This window comes from Cololabis saira, chromosome 9 (assembly GCF_033807715.1).
Source record: "Cololabis saira isolate AMF1-May2022 chromosome 9, fColSai1.1, whole genome shotgun sequence".
In the NCBI taxonomy this organism is placed as follows: domain Eukaryota; kingdom Metazoa; phylum Chordata; class Actinopteri; order Beloniformes; family Belonidae; genus Cololabis; species Cololabis saira.
This window is the reverse complement of record NC_084595.1, coordinates 12,828,957-12,849,752: the sequence shown is the minus strand read 5'-3', so window position 1 is coordinate 12,849,752 and position 20,796 is coordinate 12,828,957. Positions and strand designations below refer to the sequence as shown.

Sequence of the window (20,796 nt, the reverse complement as noted above, 5' to 3'; positions counted from 1 at the left end):
AAATTCATATCATAAGAAAAATAAACACAGATATTCGGTATGAGCCGGTATACCGCCCAGCACTACCCTCTGTAGAAGCATATAGATAAAAGTTAGTAACTGATATGAAAGAAGGAGTGGATGCTTAAGTATTTTTTTTCTGTTCAATGTCCTTAAAATATAAGGACATTAAAATCCTTTAAAGCTGTCTGTATTTCCTCATGAGGGAGAGCTTAGAGTACAGGACTGCAGCCAACAACTGCCTTTGTTTTGTTTACTTTTTAAATTGATATAGAAAAGGGTGTATTGAGTAAGTTTTTAGGGCTATGGCTAGCTTAGAGTAATCAATCCATCCATTTAGTGTACCGGCTTAGTCCTGTACAGGGTTACGGGTTCTGTCCGAGTGTATCCCAGCTCATCGCTCTCCTTCTCCTCTCTATCTGTGCCTCTCCTCTCTCCGTTATTCATTCTCTCTGTCTGATTTCCCTTTTCCTGCTTTACCCAGCTGGCCTTTGGCAGGAGGGTCCCCGTTATGATCCAGGTCCTGGTCCAGGTTTCTTCCCTCCTAAAGGGGAGTTTTTCCTTTCAACTGTTTGGCTTAAAGGTTTTTCTTCTGCTAAGGAAGTTTTTACCTGCCATTGTTTATGTAATAATTGCTCTGGGGTCATGTTCTGGGTCTCTGGAAAGCGCCTACAGACAATTTGATTTGTAATAGACTTTATATAGATAAGATTGAATTGAAATGCAGGGGTCCACCCTGGACAGCTCCCCAGGCCTTCACAGTTGCTTAAAATCCTTATTAGAAAGTGCCAGTTGTTGCAAATTTGAATAAATCAAACCATTTGAAATCTAATGCTTCTAAAAACCAGAGGAAATCTTTTAGGAGATTGATAACTGTCCCCTAGTAAAAATGTCCTCGGACCTTGATTTATCATGTGAAGTAACAGGCGTCATGAGGGTCAGGGAAAGCAGGTCAGTGTGCACAATTTCCAAATGATTCACCAAAGACATTTGGGAACGCTTAGCAGACTTTGAAGTGCTGTCCTTTGCCTGGGCAGCATAAACGGCATAATTACGACCCTCATTTGAAAAGGAAAAGCAATTTAAAACTTTCCTGCATCCTAAACAGCCCTGCAGCAGAGGTTTGCAGGTGTACAAAGAAAGATCCTAGTATGTTGGACAAACAAGTCACAACAAGGTTAAAATAGAACATCTTGGACATAAACAGTAAAATATGTTACTGAGAAAGGGAACACATTACATAGTCACATTAACACATCACCTAACTAGGGGTAAATGATCATAATTTGGGCTTTGGTTGTAGCCTGTGGGGAACATTTTCCTGTTAGAAGGGAGAAAAAAAGTCAAATAAATGTCAATAATATATTTAGACATATGTCACACTTAGGGCTGGGGATCGATTCAAAAGTCAAGAATCGATTCGATTCCAATTCTTAAGATTCAGAATCAATTATCAAGATTTGATTCGATTCTGATATTGATTTGGGTTAGTGTTATTAAAACTGTTTTTTGAGCTGTTGCCTGAATTATATGACTGTAGTTCTGCAACATATTAATGCTAGTATTATATTGAGATTCAACAGCAAGTATTGTCAGCTAATGATGCTGTAAGGACCAATCACCTCCCAGAATGCTGATAGAACTGCTTTCAGAAACATCGTGTGGCAGAATTATCAAACAGATCCAGGGCAGCAAACAAAGTCGTATGAAATCGGTTTTATTTTTTCCCACATTCCATTTGATTTTTTTCCATTTTCGGTGTATTTCGGTTTTTGATTTTTGAGAATTTGGTTTTTAGCATTTTATGCAAATGTAACCCCAAGACAGTATATGAAGCAATGAAATATAGACAATGTATGCCATTATAACTGAACACTTTCATGTTTTCATACCTTTAAACATATTTAAAGGCAAAAACATGGCACCAGTTATTCTCATGTCCAACAAAATATTCCTTTTTTGGGCATAAACAAAAAAATACCAAAAGTTTATGAAATTATGTAAATGATGAAAAGAAATCGATCTAGACATACGAATCGATTTTTAGGAATTAATATGAGAATCAATTTAGAATCAACTTTTTTCAACACAGGCCTAGTCAGACTAACATATCATATGTAAAATTGATATAAATCAAGAAGAAGAATGAAAAGTATTTATGCTTTATGAAATGCTCATGCTCTGACACACCATGATCTCACAAAAACATTATCTAAAAATCTATGGTCGTTCCAAAAACCCATAAACATGACATGCAGGACTTTCTGGCTCTCACTTTAGTATGAGCCTTTTTACAAAGACAATCTTCTATGTGTGTACCCCAAACCGGTACAAACAGTTTGTCTTGTGATGCCTTCCTCAGCGGTTACTACATGTATTTCTAAACATGCAGGGTGCATTAAAGGGTGTGCTGGCCTTTTTTCGTTTTATGTTTTTCTTCTTTGTATGACAAGAAAATACCCCGACATCTGGACGGTTCACATTTTTCTTCTACATATTGAACAAACAAGATACTTAATCATCCCGTCTATGTTAGCCAAGATCAGTTAATCTCATCCAAATTGCCTACAAGCATGATATCTAACTCATGCTAATCCTCATCGAGCAGAAAATGTCTTGTATGAAGAAATGATTCACTCATCTGAGTCATAAATCATAATTTTGCAATAGTGAAACTTCTGCTCATCACTGCCTCTGGAGCTATTGTATCTTGGCCCATCTTATTTCACACGGTGTGTCATTTTTGTCTCTCCGTGTGGGTATTTTGTGTTACAGTAGACGGAGGCTGGGACAGGTGGAGCAGATGGACAGAGTGCACCAGCCAGTGTGAAAGGCAACGGAGCCGGGAATGCAACTCTCCAGCGCCCAGACACCGAGGCAAGACGTGTGAAGGAAACGGCGAGGCCACGGAGAACTGCACAGATGGACTGTGTACACAGAGTAAGGCCTTGCTCCCTTCAGGTTATCATTACTGCCATGGTTTTCTCGTCATCACCATTACCGCATTAATGCACAGGGTAACATGTTGGATCAACACATGCATGTCTGAAGACAGATCACAGAACTGAACCAGTTGGCACTTATTGTTTTCTGCATACTCATCACTTCACATTTGTAAATCATACCAGATATTAGGTATTAGAAGTGTAAGTGTACGTCATGATGCTTGATGTTTGTAAGGAAATGTTATTTTGTGTCAGGTCATGCAGATCCAGTTACTTGGAATAAAAGGTTTTTGTCTCTGGTGTGAGCACAGATATGACTACAGAGTCAGAATGACTATTCTGTTAAAAAAGCTAAATTGAGGTGTGGAACCGTATGACAGTCACAAAAAGAAGAGTTAATTAAAAGTAAGATTTATGTTGTAATTAGTCATATAGCAGAGCAGCACAGTGGTGTGGTGGTTCGGACCGCTGTCTGGTTGGAGCTGGCTGAGACCCTTCTGTATTTCGCGTGATCCGTCTGGGCCTTCGTGGGTTTCTTCCCACAGTCTGAAAGCATGCATATCGCGTTAATTGCCGATTCCAAATTACCCCTATAAGTGATTGTGAGTGTGTTGTTGTTTCCTCATGGCGACCTGTCTTGCCTTTCACACACATTAAGCTTGGGTATGGCTCCAGCAGATTAGTGAGATGCTGCAAAAAGCTACAGACGGATCAATGAAAAGCGATAAAAGGTTTTTTTCTTTCCCTCACATGCAGTAGTCAACATGTCAACCAAGTCTGCAGAGCAACAAACATTAATGTTGATCCAGGCATCAGGATGCTTTACCAGTCTTTAGCAAATGTGTTCTGGCTGTTGTCAACTTAGTCCATCATGTTAATGTTCTGCCCCAGACTGAATTTCGCAAACAGAAACACTATAAAGGCCAACTGCACTGTTGGTTAGCATGTGTCCAATTTAGCTGCAGTTTAGCATGGCACTTTTGACACGATACTGAATATTTTCACCTAACGCTCAGCTTAAAGTATGTGTTGTGCTAAATCACATATAAATAGGCAAGGACACTGGAAGAATGCACAAAGTTCTCTTTTGTCAATGTCCTACCTTCTGAATGTGTAGCTGCTAATTTGGAGACAACTTCAGGGTTTTGGAGTATCCTACGATTCCGGAGTCAGTGCAGCTCATGAATTATTGCTTGGATGAATAGACATATAGTGGTTTATATGAACCTTTTGACGAAACAACAACTGAGAACAAACTAATCTCTATCTACAGATGAAGTCACACGTGTATATGAGCTTGCAACAGGGATTAGGATAGGGTTGCCACCCGTCCCGTAAAATACGGAATTGTCCTTTATTCGAGAAAAAAATGTTGCGTCCCGTATTGAACTAATACGGGACGCGATTTGTACCGTATTTTCATTAACTTTTACACCATATTATAGTTGAATTATTGAAATAAGTTAACTTTTACAACATATTTTAGTTGAATTATTGAAATAAATTAACTTTTACACCATATTCTAGTTGAATTATTGAAATAAATTAACTTTTACACCATATTCTAGTTGAATTATTGAAATAAATTAACTTTTACACCATATTCTAGTTGAATTATTGAAATAAATTAACTTTTACACAATATTCTTCACCCGTAGGCTATATTATACATCCTGGCTGATGTGGACGTACACAACATAGGAGGATATTTCAGTTACTAGTATGGTTGTCTGTCTGTACAGTCATGCAAGTTCAATGCTATTAAAGCACTTTAAACTTTAAATCAAAGCATTTAGTTTTTTCATATAAAATAAACACATTTTTATTCAGTTTAGAAGTTTTGGGGCTTTTTTTTTGGCTCCTGCGCTGCTGAAATCAGGGCGTCCCTTATTTCTATTTCTGAAAGGTGGCAACCCTAGTTTAGGAGGTCACGTGACTCGCCATATCTTATTGTCAGGTTAAACTCTAAGCATTGTACAGGCTAGCGACAGCGGAACTGGACCTAGTTGAACTGAGTTATCAGTTTTCCAATTTACCTAATCATTTAACGAGTCTTAGCTTAGCATATAGGCAGTGATTTACTGTGATGACATCACTTAGCCATACACTCAGGTGAATGCACTGGACTTGGAGCCATGCGGGACCTGCATGAACGCCTTGCTACCTGACTGGAGGATGCGTCCCAGCTGCGGTCTTCTCAAAATGTTATAAATCTGTGACAAGTTATCTTGTTAGATGACAAATTTCTCAAATAAATAATGGTAATTGACTGTCAGGAGGGCTGGTCACAATGCATATATATGTGGTTTTCAGGTTTTCCCAAATTTGGTATTAACCATTAATATACAGTATATGCAGACAACTGAGGAAAAAAGAAAAAGATGTCAGACAAAGCCAGTCACATCCTGTGTATTGTTATTTTAAAGGCTTATATTCTTGATTTGACCATCATTTTATTGGTATTTATGGAGCCACAAGTCACCAAAGACAAGAGGGTGGAGTTGGAGAGGAATACATAAACCTGATAAGACAAAATTACACCTCATGAAGCTTAATGAGTACACTATAGCTAAAATGAAGTGTGCTTTGAATTACACTCAACTTCTTTTGAATGATTAGCAGATTAACAGGACTGAATTCTCAAAAAAACACGGTTTAACTTGTAATTGAGAACTGTGTAGCATGAGCAATCCAGCAGCTGTCAGGTGCAAGGATTCAACAGCAATAAAAGCTCTTTAATCATAATGGATTTCAGAACCATACAACCAAAAATATGTAGATATGTTTGAGTTGCCGAGAGCGCAGCTGGACTTCTTTTTCTGGTTCTTGAAGATGTTTCACTTCACCTCTTGAAGACACGTTCATCCAGTCTTTGTTAGTTCTGTCTGGAGGGGCGAAGAATTGAGAATGATGCTGGATCACTGCACTGCGAGGATCATTGCCGTATGTGACCTCAGCTTCTCACAAAGCTAAGTTGGAAGCGCTGGAACTGGATGAGGCTGTTAGACGAGATGTAAATGTATTCAATAATCGAGAAAACAATTCTGTTAAAACTGCTGTGACTTGGATGAGAATCTGCACCACAGTAGTCCAGAGCGCTACGTTGACAAGCAAGTACTGTGACATATGCTTAAATAGCTAAAGATATATATATATGTATATATATATATATATATATATATATATATATATATATATATATATATATATATATATATATATATATGTACATATATATATATATATATATATATATTTATATATATACACACACACACACAGGACTGTCTCAGAAAATTAGAATATTGTGATAAAGTTCTTTATTTTCTGTAATGTAGTTAAAAAAACTAAATTGTCATACATTCTGGATTCATTACAAATCAACTGAAATATTGCAAGCCTTTTATTTGAATTTTCTTAAGCTGTAAGCCATGATCAGCAATATTAAAATAATAAAAGGCTTGCAATATTTCAGTTGATTTGTAATGAATCCAGAATGTATGACATTTTTGCATTACAGAAAATAAAGGACTTTATCACAATATTCTAATTTTCTGAGACAGTCCTGTGTGTGTGTATGTATATATATACAGTATATATATATATATATATATATATATATATATATATATATATATTCCATGTGTTTCTGGCATTTGGTGTTTGTCAGAAAAAGAACAAAGATCATATATATTTTAGTAAACAACTAAACAACTGCCCAACAACATTTTTCATTTAGTTAAAATGTCATTTTAATTTTCATGAAATCCATCGATAGTATGGTACAAAAGTGTGTGATTCATCCCTCGCAAATGAATCCTCCCTTGTGCTCAGACTGCTGCACTTGAGGCCGTTCTCACTTAATGGTCACTTCACACTAGGCTTGGACGATAATCACCCCTTCCTCTACTCTTTGTCTCATCCTATCTCTCTGTCTTTGCAGATCGAAAGCTGCTACATGATGTTAAACCTCAAAGTGAGTCTTCCTTTGTGGATTTCTTTCATTTCTTTTCTTCTTTTCTGCCCCCACCTGTCGCTTATCTGTAATATGTCCTGATTTTGAAGGACAAAAGATGATTTAGTTTAGCACAGGCAGACAGGAATGACAGTTCTCTGTGCTCTCAGTACACACTAGAAATAGAAACATCATGAATTACTACCGCTTAGTTCCCCTTGGTCTGAGCAACTGCCGTATTAACCCAGCAAATGCTCATTATGCATTCATGTCATTATTCAGTCCCTGGCTTTTATGACAACCGTGACTACACAGCTGTGTTTCTACTTTCATCCAGGAGATATATTGGTTGTGACAAGTGAACATGTGCTCTGTTGTGGAGGATTAATGAGTTGTAATCATTGCAAACGAGCTAATTTGTCCAATTTATGGCGCTGTCCTGCCATTCCTGTGGCAGCTTTCAATCACTCGCCAGAGTTAGCCAGGGTAAGTGATTGTGAAGCACTTCTGTAGATTGAGTACTTTCATTAGCTTGCCAATTTAGTGTAAAACTCCTACTTATACCAGTGTATTCACAGGCTTTGAGAGAAGCTTAAATGATTGTGTGTAAAACATTAAGCTGGACAGTAGCAAAGGATCCCCATGTTAGGCCAATTTCACATCGATTTGCCTCACTGGTCCTCGCAGCAGCAGCTGGTGGCCGCTAGCTCGCCTTCATGGGATCTGATTTTCTTTCTTGTGAGACATCTCACCTATATATATAGTCAGTTGAAAGGTATTATGGCGAATCACCCTCGATATTAGCACCACGGAGCAACAGCTGCTCATGGTCATTTATTCCTGTCTCGTGTTGCACAATGTAGCGGAGATAAGAAAAATGTGCAGCTCCATCTTATCACCTCCCACCTTTTATTGTTTCATTTCATGCTGGAGCCAATGTAACGCATTGTAACTCCTGCCCGTGTTTGCCCTTGAACATCTACATATTCACACCTTTGTCTCCACTGTTTTACTTTATCTCTTCTTCACAGTCTGTGGGTCTTTATTATTACAACATGGATGATGCTTTGTTTCTCTGTAATACTCACAACGCCTTAGTCCTCTTTTTTTGGCAAAGTGACCGTCGTCATAAAAAAGCAAAACAAAGACATAAAAATATCCAAACACATATGTGTATCATTTAAAGTTATCACTTTTTCAGCATTCGCTACGCATAAACTTTTAACATCTTCTCACAACTAACTTGAATTAGTGTCCCTTCTATTTACAGTAGCATTGTAAAGAAAAATACTGTATAGGTATCAAAGTCGATGCAGCAGAGCAGGGTTTTTTTTTTCTTTTCTTTTCGTACAGCTGTCTTGCTGTTGAATCGTGGCACCTACATTACCCACACAATGCATCTCGGCTGCCCACACATCAGTTCAGGTGTGTCATGCCACTAATAGCTGATGTAACGCAGCGCCTCCAGCAGAGACGTGGAGCGAGCCAGAGGTCGGATAAGTTTCCGTCTTTCCGAGTCCACGCCTCCAGATTTTTCTTTTGTTTTTAAATATGTATTTCTCTGATATCACAGTTCCCTTTCGAAGCCACATATATTTCAGAACACAATGCAGATACACACTAAAACTTTTTCCCCTTTTAACATCGATCATCATTAGAGATGAATTCAGGAGAATTAAGTCACGTATGAGTTACGATGAAGTCACTTCATGCAAGAAGTTTGTTTGTTTCTGTGTCTCGCCACTCAGGTATGGAGAACTCCAACGATGTGGCTCTGTACTCCGGCCTCGGGGCCGGCATCATTGCTGTAGCAGTCCTGGCGGTGGCGGTCCTGTTGTACAGAAAGAACCACAGCGAGTACGGAGTGGACGTCATCGATTCCTCGGCCCTCACGGGGGGTTTCCAGTCTTTCAACTTCAAGACTACCAGACAAGGTAAGGCACAGGGCCATCAGCTGCACGCCTGCAAAGGATAACAACCACAAGGCCAAAAGGCAGCGTCATGAAACACCTCTGTGACAGGAACAGCCCTTTGATTGATGGCATTTGTGTCCACCTGGGAGAATGGCATGTAGCCTCCCTATTGCTGTAGGATTTATCCCTCCATAATCAGTGAAAGGACCTGTCCTTCAGTTTTGACAGACCTGCCCCCTCTGTTATTTTGTAGCAGGAGATAATCAATCTCTGATTGACGCCAACACAACTCCACTCCCCCTCCCTTCAGACAACACATTTGACTGTCAAGCATCCAATCTTCTCCATCACATTACAGCAGCAAAAATATAGGTGGTATGGAACAAAGAGCATCAATTACAGTTTTTTTTTTTTTTTTTGCACCACTCCCGTTGCTTGTGTGACTGCAGCTGTTCCAGAGCAGCCTCACCAAGGCATTCATATTACTGTCACTGACACTTCTGGGTTACTGCAGGTCATATGGGGACAGGTGATCCATCCTGGAAGAAGCCCCAACAAGAGTCCACATTGCACCCCGACCACCTTCCCCAAGGCCCGGGGAGTTGGTCAAGTTGCCCTCCCATCCTCCTCTTTTCTTTTCACGGGATTGGTAGGGTGGGAGGGAGATGGTTGGGATGTGGACGGGGCAGGTCATCAATCCTATTTAAATAGGCCAGGTCTCCAGCTCTCCCCACAGCCTGCCTGCTGTGCCTTTCACTGGCCACAATCACTCCTTTCCTATTTCATCCACAGAAGCCGGGTCAAAGCTCTCTGTGAAATGTAGAGCACCTCTTTCCTTTGCTCTCCTTACAGTACAGCAGTTCTGGTTGCTTTTAGAGGCGTTCAATAGGGCATTTTGTATTTGTGGACTTTTGTGGCGATTGTGTAGTAGTATGGTTCACATCTACATTCCTTATAATAAACATATACATAAATAAAACATGTCCTCTAGGGGAATAAACCTTTTCAAAAAAGAGTTTATTAGAGATGCACTAATACTAGTAGAAATGACTGTGTTTACATGCAGTCAAAATTCAGGTTAAGGTCAATATTCCGGTTACTGAAACATTCGGAATAATCTGTTTCCATGCGTGAGCAAACAGGGTTATCCCTGTATACATGGTAATTAATCATTTGGGATATCTGGATCAAACCAGCGATGCACGGAGAACGTCATGACGCAATTCCCGTCATTTCCGCTTCTTCTTCCTGTATCCAAATTCAAAACAACAACAATAACAGCAGCACGGCGGATAATGAACAGCCCAGTAGAAGTCGCCTTCTTTTGCGCTTTGGTGCTGGTACTGACCCTCCACCAGTACTTAACACTATTCCTCGTCGCCTTCTTCATTAATGGAAGGCGAAAACGTGAAGAAATGGCAAATGGAGCCGGAGCTGTGCCATCCTGGACACTTTGGATGAAGGTGCAGTCAGGACGGGTGGGAACGGTGGTAATGATGGAGTTCCTCGATGCCGACTGGCGTGAGAATTTCTGTATGTCTTCCTGGACTCAAAAGACCAAGATTCCTTGCGAAAAGAACATGCACAGAAAACAAATTCCTGTTCCTTTTGATGGGGATATCCCGTTAGGCGTTTACATGACCAAATATTCGGGTTAGAAAAGGAGTAACCCAGGGGTCATATTCGGGTTTTTAAAAACCAGAATATGAGCAAATTCCGGTTATTTAAACGGGTTATTGGTGTTTACATGGCCGTGCGCAACCGGGTTATTGCTAATATTCCGGTTAGAAAAGGGTTATTGACTGCATGTAAACGCAGTCATTGTCTCTTTTCTAGTTACTGTGAAGATAGAAAATAAAAACCCCAAATGCTCTTAAGGAGTCCGTCAATGCTCCCGGATGAGTCTGCTGCCGGGGTATCTGCAGAGTGCAGACTGAATGTTAGGCCTGACCCTGTCACTCTACATTTCTTCTCCTTCTGACTGATTTTTAATCAGAGTCGCAATTCCAAACCCATCCCTCAAGGTATTCAACCTGAGGTACATTTCATTAACTTCTCTCACGTCAGCGCTGCCATTCCATTTTCGCAGCACCATTCGTAAAGATGCACACTCAAGTGATAATCAGATCATTCTCCCCTCAGCGGAGGGGAGAAAACTCAGCAGTGATCGGATGTCAGCGGCAGAGTGCTGTTGTACAGTGGGATGCAGCTCAGACCAGGATCTGGTGTATCCAAAGCTCCGCTTGCAGATGCTCAATCATTGCATATTTAATAATACAGGCTGGATTATGGAGTCTGACTGCTTAGTGGGCTGAGTTTGTCTGCAAGAATGGAAGCTTCAGGTTGATACCTGCAATGATGTGATTATAGTGTATTGAAATAAAACTGCTTGAAATAGATGGTTTCCTGTTTAATTTAATGAATTCCTTTGGATTTCAACATTTAAGGATGAAACCACTGACAGTACTTTTGTTTTGTAAGTTGTCATGTTTAAAAATCAATGTGGATTTATTGTCATGACCATTCAAGCACACTCACATGCTCTCATGCCTTTCATTTTTGTTTAGTTTATGTTTTCACTGTGACTCAGACAAATCCAAAGATAGTCATTTTTTATATTTGTAACATTTATCCAGTCATCTATCCATCATCTATACCTGCGTATTCCTGTTGAGGCTCCTTTGGGGTGGTTGGTAACATAAACGAGCCCCCAACAACCGCAATCAAAATGTTTGGAACCAATTAATCAATAAAACAGCTACATCTTGCTGAACATGCCTGATCTATATACGTTTAACACAGACTGAGGAGCTCAAATTGAAGCTTTCGCTGGTATCAGTTATGAATAATAAAATACAAATGAAGTCATTACAAGGAAAATCCTGGAATTTCTGGCCACATTCCCCCCCGCATTCCTAGGTCAATAATACTATAAAAAGTGCCATTGCTGTTCACATAAAACTCAACTATCAACATAAGCATATCAGAAATGACACCATCCACGACTCTTTCTGTCAAACCATTCAAAGGTTATGCCAGAAAAAAGGGACTATCAAAGATTGACCAATCAGAAGAAGAGGCGGGGCTAATTCAGGCCAATTAAGGTCAAGTACTCAATACCGAGTCCGATGACACCACCCACATGTCTTTATCACAACCCGTTCAAAAGTTATGGCAGAGAATAGGGACTATCAAATATTGACCAATCAGAAGAAGGGGCAGGGCTAATTTGCACCAATTATGTTCAAGGACTCAAAATCAAGTCCGATGACACCACCCACGACTCTTTATATCAAACCATTCAAAAGTTATGGCAGAAAGTAGGAACTATCAAATACGGACCAATCAGATGAAGGGTGGGCGCGCTTTTTGGCATCTGTCGTCGCCACGGTAACGCTTTTGATTAAAAAAATTAATGCGCGTCCTCGCAGGATCGAGACGCACATTTTGATGTATAACACCTGGGTGCACGTTACGGTTCGGGCAAAGAAACGGCCGAAGAAATGGCATAAATTGCGCTAAAATTACACGATTAATTCAAAATGGCCGACTTCCTGTTCGATTTCGGCCATGGCACTAAGAGACTTTTCTTTAAGTTGTGACATGATACAGGTGTGTACCGATTTTCGTGCATGTACGTTAAACCGTATTGTGGGGCTTGAGGCACGAAGTTTTCTAGGGGGCGCTGTTGAGCCATTAGGCCAAGCCCATTAATGCAAACCATTAAATATGACATTTTGCGCCAGGCCTGGCTTGCGTGCAAAATTTGGTGACTTTTTGGGCACGTTTAGGGGGGCAAAAAGGCCCTCATTTCGTCACTGAGAACATTTCCTACAGATACAATAGGGCCTTCGCACTGTAAGTGCTCGAGCCCTAATAATTGCAGTTAGTGCATCTTGACTAGATAACAACTCTGTAGAATGTGATCTGCACCTTCCAGTTAATGTGAAGTCAGTAATAGTTAATTCATGGCAAAAACATTCTTTGAGAGCTTATATTATTTATCAAATCAATCACATTGTAGTCATTTTACAGCTGTTCGCCCTATCATGCCAGTTAACCACATTGATACTGGATTAAGCCGGTTCAAACTTGTACTATTAGCATTGTTACATATCAGAACAGATGGGAAGTAGGCATTTCGAACTGTTCATTTAAAAAACTGATGCCACATCATGTCTGCCATATGTCCCAGCTAAAGGATCAGTTAGTCAGAGCGTTTTTCATCTCTTCTATTTGTAGAACAGTAAATCCTTGACATTAAAAACTATTTGAGCTCACTATTGGTTTTAGTATGTTTTTATGGGTCAGATTATTATTATCATTATTATTATTTATTATTAAATATGTTATCTGCAGTCAGACAAGATATTGCTTATATAATGTATGATAAAAAGCATTTGCTTAGTTCCGAACCATTTTAGCTGTAATCAAGCCTCAAACACATTTGCATTGTCTTTTATTCAGACATCTCAACAGGGGGCACTTTTAATTGAAAATGATCAAATCAGATTGTGAGTTTGAGCTTTAATAATGTATTTTGAAAACTGTGATTAGACTAAAGGAGCGTTAATTTTGAAAATCTGGTGGTTAAACAGCAAATGTCATTACATGCCCCTCTATTCACTGCGCTACACAAATGAAGAAGAGCGCAGTTGCTTTTGGATTCTAATCCAAAAGTTGGGATTTGAAAGGACAAGTCAAAACTAGTACACTCCAGAAAACTCATCACCAATTCCATTCCATAATTAATGATTTTCCTAAAAATAAAACAACATTAGCCTCCCGCTTTGCGCCCCTCGCCAGGCAACAGCTGGGCAGCAAGGACTCAGTGACTTCGCTGTGATCTTGGCACAGCTGCCAGATCGATGCGGTGCGCTGCTCACTCTGTTTGGCAGCATCGTCACATTTAATGGCCACAGATGAAGACCCAAGCCCCGACCCCCGCCTGCACACACACTCGCTCACACACTCACACACTCACACACTGGGAGCTGAAGGACTAGCATCATTTACAGAGCAGGCCTCTCCTGTCCCTCCTGCCTCTCCTTCAGGAGGACGACTGGGCTTCCACAGGAGCTGACTCCGGCAGATGAATTATGGAGATCAAGCTGTGTGTGTGTTGGTAATTAAATCTAACGCCCCGACCGTGGCCCTGAGTCCTGGCCCTAATGTCCAGGTTGTGCTCTGTTGCCTCAGATGCTCTCGTCACAGGGCTGAACATGCTGTTTTAATTGTAACTGGAGTGACACTGGTCAGCTTCAGAGCCCCTCAAATGTGGCTTTTTAACCTGAACTGAGCTGTATTTAAGTTACCTTTGGATATCCAGGAATCTGTATAAATTCGTTAATATTTATAAGCAAATAAATTACAAAAAAAGTGCATTTTAATTTTGTTTTTCTCTGTTGGCCTTGTTCAGCTGTATCTGGGACACTAGTGAATTTTATGATAATGTATGGGTGCTGTTAAGGAAACACATCCACGGCTTGGCTTGGGTACTTTAATTTATTGAGTTCCTTGGTTGTTAAGTCAAATGCAAGCACTGACTATGCTATTCCTGCGTCTCTTTAGGCAACCCGCTGCTTCTCAACTCCTCGATGCAGCCAGATTTAACAGTGGGACAGACATACAGCACTGCACTCTGCTTCCACGACGGCACAGACAAGGAGCTCTTCGACCCCCTCCCAGACATCAAGGTCAAAGTTCAGAGCTCCTTTATGGTTTCCTTAGGAGTGGCGGAGCATGCAGAGTTCCACGCCAAGACGCCAGCCGAATACAGCACCGCCGTGGACGGACGCAAGCCAGGCCTGCTCACGCTCAACGGGCCTTTCGGCGGCGGCACGGAGCAGAGCAGGACGAGCGGCATGTTCGGCCGCCTCGGAGGGCGACTGGTGGTGCCCAACGCAGGTGAGCTCAGAGGGAACTGCTGAACGCACTGGAGGAGAACCGCTTCAGTCTTTTTTGGGTTGGTAATCAGAAGTAACACCTACGCCCTTGGTTTCCATAGTGACCACTGACCAGTTGCAGTAACTTCTCCTAGAAGCCTTCCCGCATCTTTCTCACTCGCCTCACTAGACATCAAACATCTTCCACTCGTTTGTTTTTTTGTGATTTTTTCAGAATTTTCGCCTGGAAGAATTATGGATTAATTGAAAAACGAATATACTCCAAGCCAGTAGTACAAGTAGGCTAATACTGTTACCAGTAATGTATCCCTCCTGTTTTATTTTGAAGCCCATGTCCTTGTGTTTAAGTTCTGTCTTGACCTTCCTGTTTCCCATCTGCCCTGATTGTCTGCACCTGTGTCTCGTTAACCTTTGTGTATAGTCTTGTCTTTCCCCTGCTCATTGCTGGTCCGTCCTGTTTGCTCCTCCATGTTTTCCATGTCATGTTTTTGTAGGTTTTGGATTTTTGTTTCAAGTCCTGGTTTTGTATCCTGCTTAGCATTGTTTTTGGTTAAAGGAGCATGAGGCAGGATTAGACAGGATTTATGAAAAAAATTTGTATACGTTTTAAGTTTTCTAGTAATAATGTCAGATGAAGCGTTCCAAACCAAAACGAATGAGCCCTCTAGCGCAGGGGTTCTTAACCTTTCTGACCTCGAGGCCCAATTTTTTCAGTACAGAGCGGCCCAGGGCCCAAGCAAAAAACAAATAAAACAAATAAACAAATAAAATGATCATCACGGACTTTTATGAAACATGTCAATGTTAACATGCACACGTCAAGCTTGATTTATACTAGAACAAATCAATCAGTTCAGGCTTATTAATAAAAAAAGATCAATAATTAGATTTTACTTAAATAAAAAAGGAAGGAATCAGAATAAAATATATATATACATATAAATCAATCAATGGATGGCAGTAGAGCGGGTCGTACAATGATCGGAAGGTCGGCAGTTCAAATCCCGCTCCGTCCCAGTGGCTGTCGTAGTGTCCTTGGGCAAGACACCTTACCCACCTTGCCCCGTGTGAATGTGTTTGAATGTTTGGTGGTGGTCGGAGGGGCCGACTGACGCTTCTGTCACTCTGCAGGTCAGCTGTGGCTACAAACGTAGCTACCACCACCGGTGAGGATGTGTATGAATTAATAATGGTCTCTGTAAAAAGCGCTCTGGGTGCCTTGAAGGGGCGCTATATAAAACCAAGCCATTATTATTAATAAAAAGTAAAATACATTCAAAATAATGTTTTTAAATTAAATAAACTGTAAATAAAATTGAAATAAAGTGCAAATGAAACTATATTTGTGCATGGCAGAACCAGAATAAACTTTATTTTCTTTCATATACATATTAAATACAATTCCCTTTTTATCTGCAGCTCTTAATGAGACACTTGGGCCTCTGAGACACAATCAGGTCCAGTCTGGGTGGAATTGGGTAAAGGCTCACTCTCAGAGTAGCATCCAGCGTTGCTCTGAGTCTGTTTCGGGCTTTGGGCTTAGTAGCACTGGAAAAATAAAGGATAAATGATCAGGCCAGTGATACAGTGTTTCCTCAAACCAGAGCTTTTAGTTATCTTTTTAAATCACATTTTACATCAACACTTCTTTGCAAACTGTTAAGTTTAAACCATATTTTAAATCATATCTGTAAACTGCACACTTAAGTTAATTTAGGTTTAACCTGCAGTACACAAATGGTAAAATACATTCAAACCAAAACTCTTAATAAAGCTACAAAATAATATAGCCTACAAGCAACAAACAATTTCTTATTAGCTCATTACCTTCAATAAGTCTTGTGAAAATTAACTTTATCTCAGGGAAATTCACCTTTTTAATACAAAAACTGCTACATACATAGTAACTAAACAATTAACATGAACAAATATGGTCTTTGCCTTAACGAAATGTAATAAAATACTCATGCACAACGCATGTCAGTATTGTGTAATTCCACAAGATGGCGGCAAACGCACGTGTTTACTTTTGAACACAAAGAAAATATACTTTTTAACTTAATAAAACATCACAAAAATATTCTCCTCAAAGCTAAAACATATTAAGAAATTATTGAGTACCAGTTCCACCGTTAAACTAATTTAAAACATACCTGGAAAATAAAGGATCACACGGCGCTCGCTCTCCCCCGTTGCTGGGCGCAGACCAAGTAAACGATCCCTTATCCTGGCGGATTTAAAACTATTTTGTGCAAAATAAAGGATCTTAAAATAATAAAGGATAAAGCAGCTAGATAAGTGTCCGAGGTAAATAGAACGTGCCGCGGCATTATTCTCCTCTTTTATAGAGCTCCCCCGTCTTCTTCCTCTGGGTTCCCTCCTCCACCGGCTGGCAGTCAGTAACAGCGCCCCCACATGGTCGGGATGCAGTCCCGCGGCCCCCGCGGCCCAAACGTAGAAAACAGAATTTTTTTCGCGGCCCAAGTGTGGGCCGCGGCCCTATGGTTAAGAATCAAGGCTCTAGCGTATCTCTCCATTGCCTTGAACAGGCTGTGTGCTGCAAAATGCGCTGCAATTCCGGCCCGGAATTTCCTGCGCTGTCCTGCGGATGTGACGTCACATGACGTCAAATGACGCTGCATGCGCGTTCTCCCCGTTCTCCCGTGCCGGCTTCACTGTTGGCTGCAGTACCCCCAACGGCCGTCGTGGCGAAGGGTGGCGCTAGAGAGTCTCATTTCTTAAAAGGAGCCTCATGCTTCTTTAAGTTTTTGTGAATAAATCACAGTTTTTGGGACCTCCTGCCTCCTGCTCTCCTGCATCTGGGTCCTCACTAAAACCTACCTGACATTGGCATATCTGTTACTGTTGCTATTCCAGCAGTAACTGCTGTAGCAAGTAGTTTTGTTTTTCTTGTTGTTTGTTTTTCTGGCAGTGAACCTTCTCCCAGGACTCTGGCTGGCCTCCACTGTACTCGCTTGGTTAGTTAGATAGCGGACCAAGACCAGATAGACAACGAACGTCTTGTCCAAACCTGGCTCACATCTCCAATTTTAGGCAGTGCGCTTTGCTAAACTTGGCTGAATATCCTCCAGATACGGCTGATTTTTTTCGTCTCCTTTTTGCCTTTGAGCCCTGCCTGGCCCTGACAATGCTGCCGTGTAGTGGGTCGGAACTAGCTCATGAAATTTGGCCCATATTTGGCTCATACAGCACATGCCACAACCCAAGTATGGCCCAGAGTGTGAACTTTTTTGGTCCGTGTGACTCACATAACATAGCTGAGCCATAAACACCAAAAGCAGCCCAGGTTAAATGTGTGTTTTTGCAGATTGCCTTGCATGGAGAGTTGCTGGATGGTTAGATGGGAATTAATACACCAGAGTACAGGGCCTTAGATCTGAAAGCAAGACAATATAGATGTAATTTTGTATTCATAAAATTATGATCTCATGAAAATAACGTTGTAATGACAATTGTGTTCTTTTTTTTCTTTTTTTTAATAGATGTGAAAGGATGACAATTGTGTTCTAATTTTACGGGAGTAAAGTTGTAATCTTAAAATCTTGAGGCATCCAGAAAATACAAAAATAGACATTACAAATTAAATTAATGCTGCAAGCAGCGATGAACAGGCCCTCGCACCCTTGTACACGTTCAGGCGGGGCTAATTTGCACCAATTATGGTCAAGGACTCAAAACCGAGTCCCATGACACCACCCACGACTCTTTATGTCAAACCATTGAAAAGTTATGGCAGAATATCGACCAATCAGAATAAGGGGCAGGGCTAATTCACACCAATTATGGTCAAGTCTCAAAATCATGTCAGATGAAACAACCCACGAGTCTTTATGTATAACCATTCAAAAGTTATCGCAGAAAGTAGGAACTATCACATATCGACCAATCAGAAGAAGGGGCGGGGCTAATTTGCACCAATTATGTTCAAGGACTCAAAACCGAGTCCGATGACACCACCCACGACTCTTTATATCAAACCATTTAAAAGTTATGGCAGAAAGTAGGGACTATCAAATATGGACCAATCAGAGAAGGGGGGGCGCGCTTTTTGGCGTCTATCGTCACCACGGTAACGCTTTTGATTGAGAAAAGTAATGCGCATCGTCGCAGGATCGAAAAGCACATTTTGATGTATAACACACCTGTGTGCACGTTACGGTTCGGGCAAAGAAACGGCCGAAGAAATGGCATAAATTGCGCCAAAATTACACGATTAATTCAAAATGGCCGACTTCCTGTTGGGTTTCGGCCATGGCGCCAAGAGACTTTTCTTTAAGTTGCACCATGATACAGGTGTGTACCGATTTTCGTGCATGTACGTCTAACCGTATTGTGGGGCTTGAGGCACAAAGTTTTCTAGGGGGCGCTGTTGAGCCATTAGGCCACGCCCATTAATGCAAACCAATAAATATCAAATTTTTCGCCAGGCCTGGCTTGCGTGCAAAATTTGGTGCCTTTTGGGGCACGTTTAGGGGGGCAAAAAGGCCCTCATTTCGTCGGAAGAAAAACAAGAAAGAAAAAAAAACTTCCTACAGATACAATAGGGCCTTCGCACTGTTAGTGCTCGGGCCCTAATAAAAACAGCCAACACTTCCAAACCAAAAAAATGTGTAAGTATCTTAGTATATGATAGATGGAGATTCTTGGACACCACACTTTGTAGATCTGTCCAAATCCTAGTGTGTGTTTCCTCCACATCCTTGTAGGCTGTCTCAGCCAGTCTGTGCTCACATTTTCTTTATGTCCCACCAACTGAGCGGAGGCCCCTTGAGATGTCGGTGTGGACTTTTACAGTTGTCTACAAGGTCAGCAGTTCCTTTAAGCCGATGCGCTGCAGCCCTCTTCTGCGGTGGCTGCGTATGCGGTGATGGCCATCAGCAGCCGTGGAGAGGAGCAGGGAAATTAGCCTGCTGTGGTCAGCTTTCAGGTTGAGTCTGTGAGCAGAGGAGCTTTTGCTCTCGAGTGCAGCACACTGGCAGCACATCTGCAGGGACGGCTGTCCATTAGGTCCAAACAGCATCCAGACGCAGCACACTTCGCTGCAGATTACTGAAGGTTTCTCTTCTCCTTAGTGATGCTCCCCAAAATAGTAGGATTCCTCACAAGCGGAGTGGTTTAAGAGGAACTAGACGACAGTTTTGTTAATGTCAGACTCATCATCAAATCAAATCAAATCAATCTTTATTTGTTTAGCGCTTTTCATACAAAATAAAAAATGCAATGCAAAGCGCTTTACATAAAGCGCCATAGAGTCCACACCACAGCGGTAAAGCCGTGGTGCAGAGCTCCACAACCATCCAGGCCAGAACCACCCCCAGGACGACACCCCTGCAGGCCAGAGTCACTCCCAGCATGGAGGATCCCCATGAGGAAACACTGGAGATAAAAGCTAAAAGAAAGCAGGATAAGATAGGCTATGAGATTAAAATACACGCTAAAAGACCTACAAAAACAAGCATAAGAACAACTTAAAACCATAAAACTTGGGTTAAAACAACAAGAACAGCTAGTTAAAACAAGGGTATACAAGAAAGACTAAAAGGAATCAGCTAAAAGCCTACAGTAATTAAAAAGGTGAGTCTTTTAAAAGCATCAACAGTCTCTGCGGCCCTGAGGTTCTCCGGCAGGCTGTTCCACAGACGTGGGCCGTAGTAATGAAATGATGCCTCACCGTGGATCAAGGTTCTGACTTTGGGAATTATTAAAAGGCCGGTGCCAGAGGATCTCAGGGTCTGCCAGGGTTTATAGGGTAAAAGCAGATCAGACAGGTAAGAAGGCCCGAGACCGTTAGGAGATTTAAAAACTAATAAGAGAACCTTAAAATCGATCGATCCTGAAGCGCACGGGGAGCCAATGCATCATCTTTTGTAATAGCATTCTATTCTTGAAAAAATGCCTTCATCTTTTTTTCTTAAGATCAATTGAGATGTTTACACCTTGAAAAATGTAATAAATTAAAATGCAAAAACTTGTACATCAGTCCAGTACAAATACGCCCCCCCCCCAAAAAAAAAAACAACAAACAGGTGAAGGGACACAATAACAGTATTCCGTAG

General features: G+C 41.0%; 1 protein-coding gene across 1 annotated transcript in view; it reads left to right on the top strand.

Moving 5' to 3' along the window:
• The window catches only part of unc5db (unc-5 netrin receptor Db), a 338,445-nt gene that overhangs the window by 254,591 nt on the left and 63,058 nt on the right, over positions 1–20,796 (top strand). The window contains exons 7-10 of the mRNA XM_061730512.1: positions 2,776–2,940; positions 6,889–6,921; positions 8,649–8,834; positions 14,385–14,720. Coding sequence (XP_061586496.1) covers positions 2,776–2,940; positions 6,889–6,921; positions 8,649–8,834; positions 14,385–14,720 — 720 coding nt within the window. The remainder of the gene's footprint in view (positions 1–2,775; positions 2,941–6,888; positions 6,922–8,648; positions 8,835–14,384; positions 14,721–20,796) is intronic.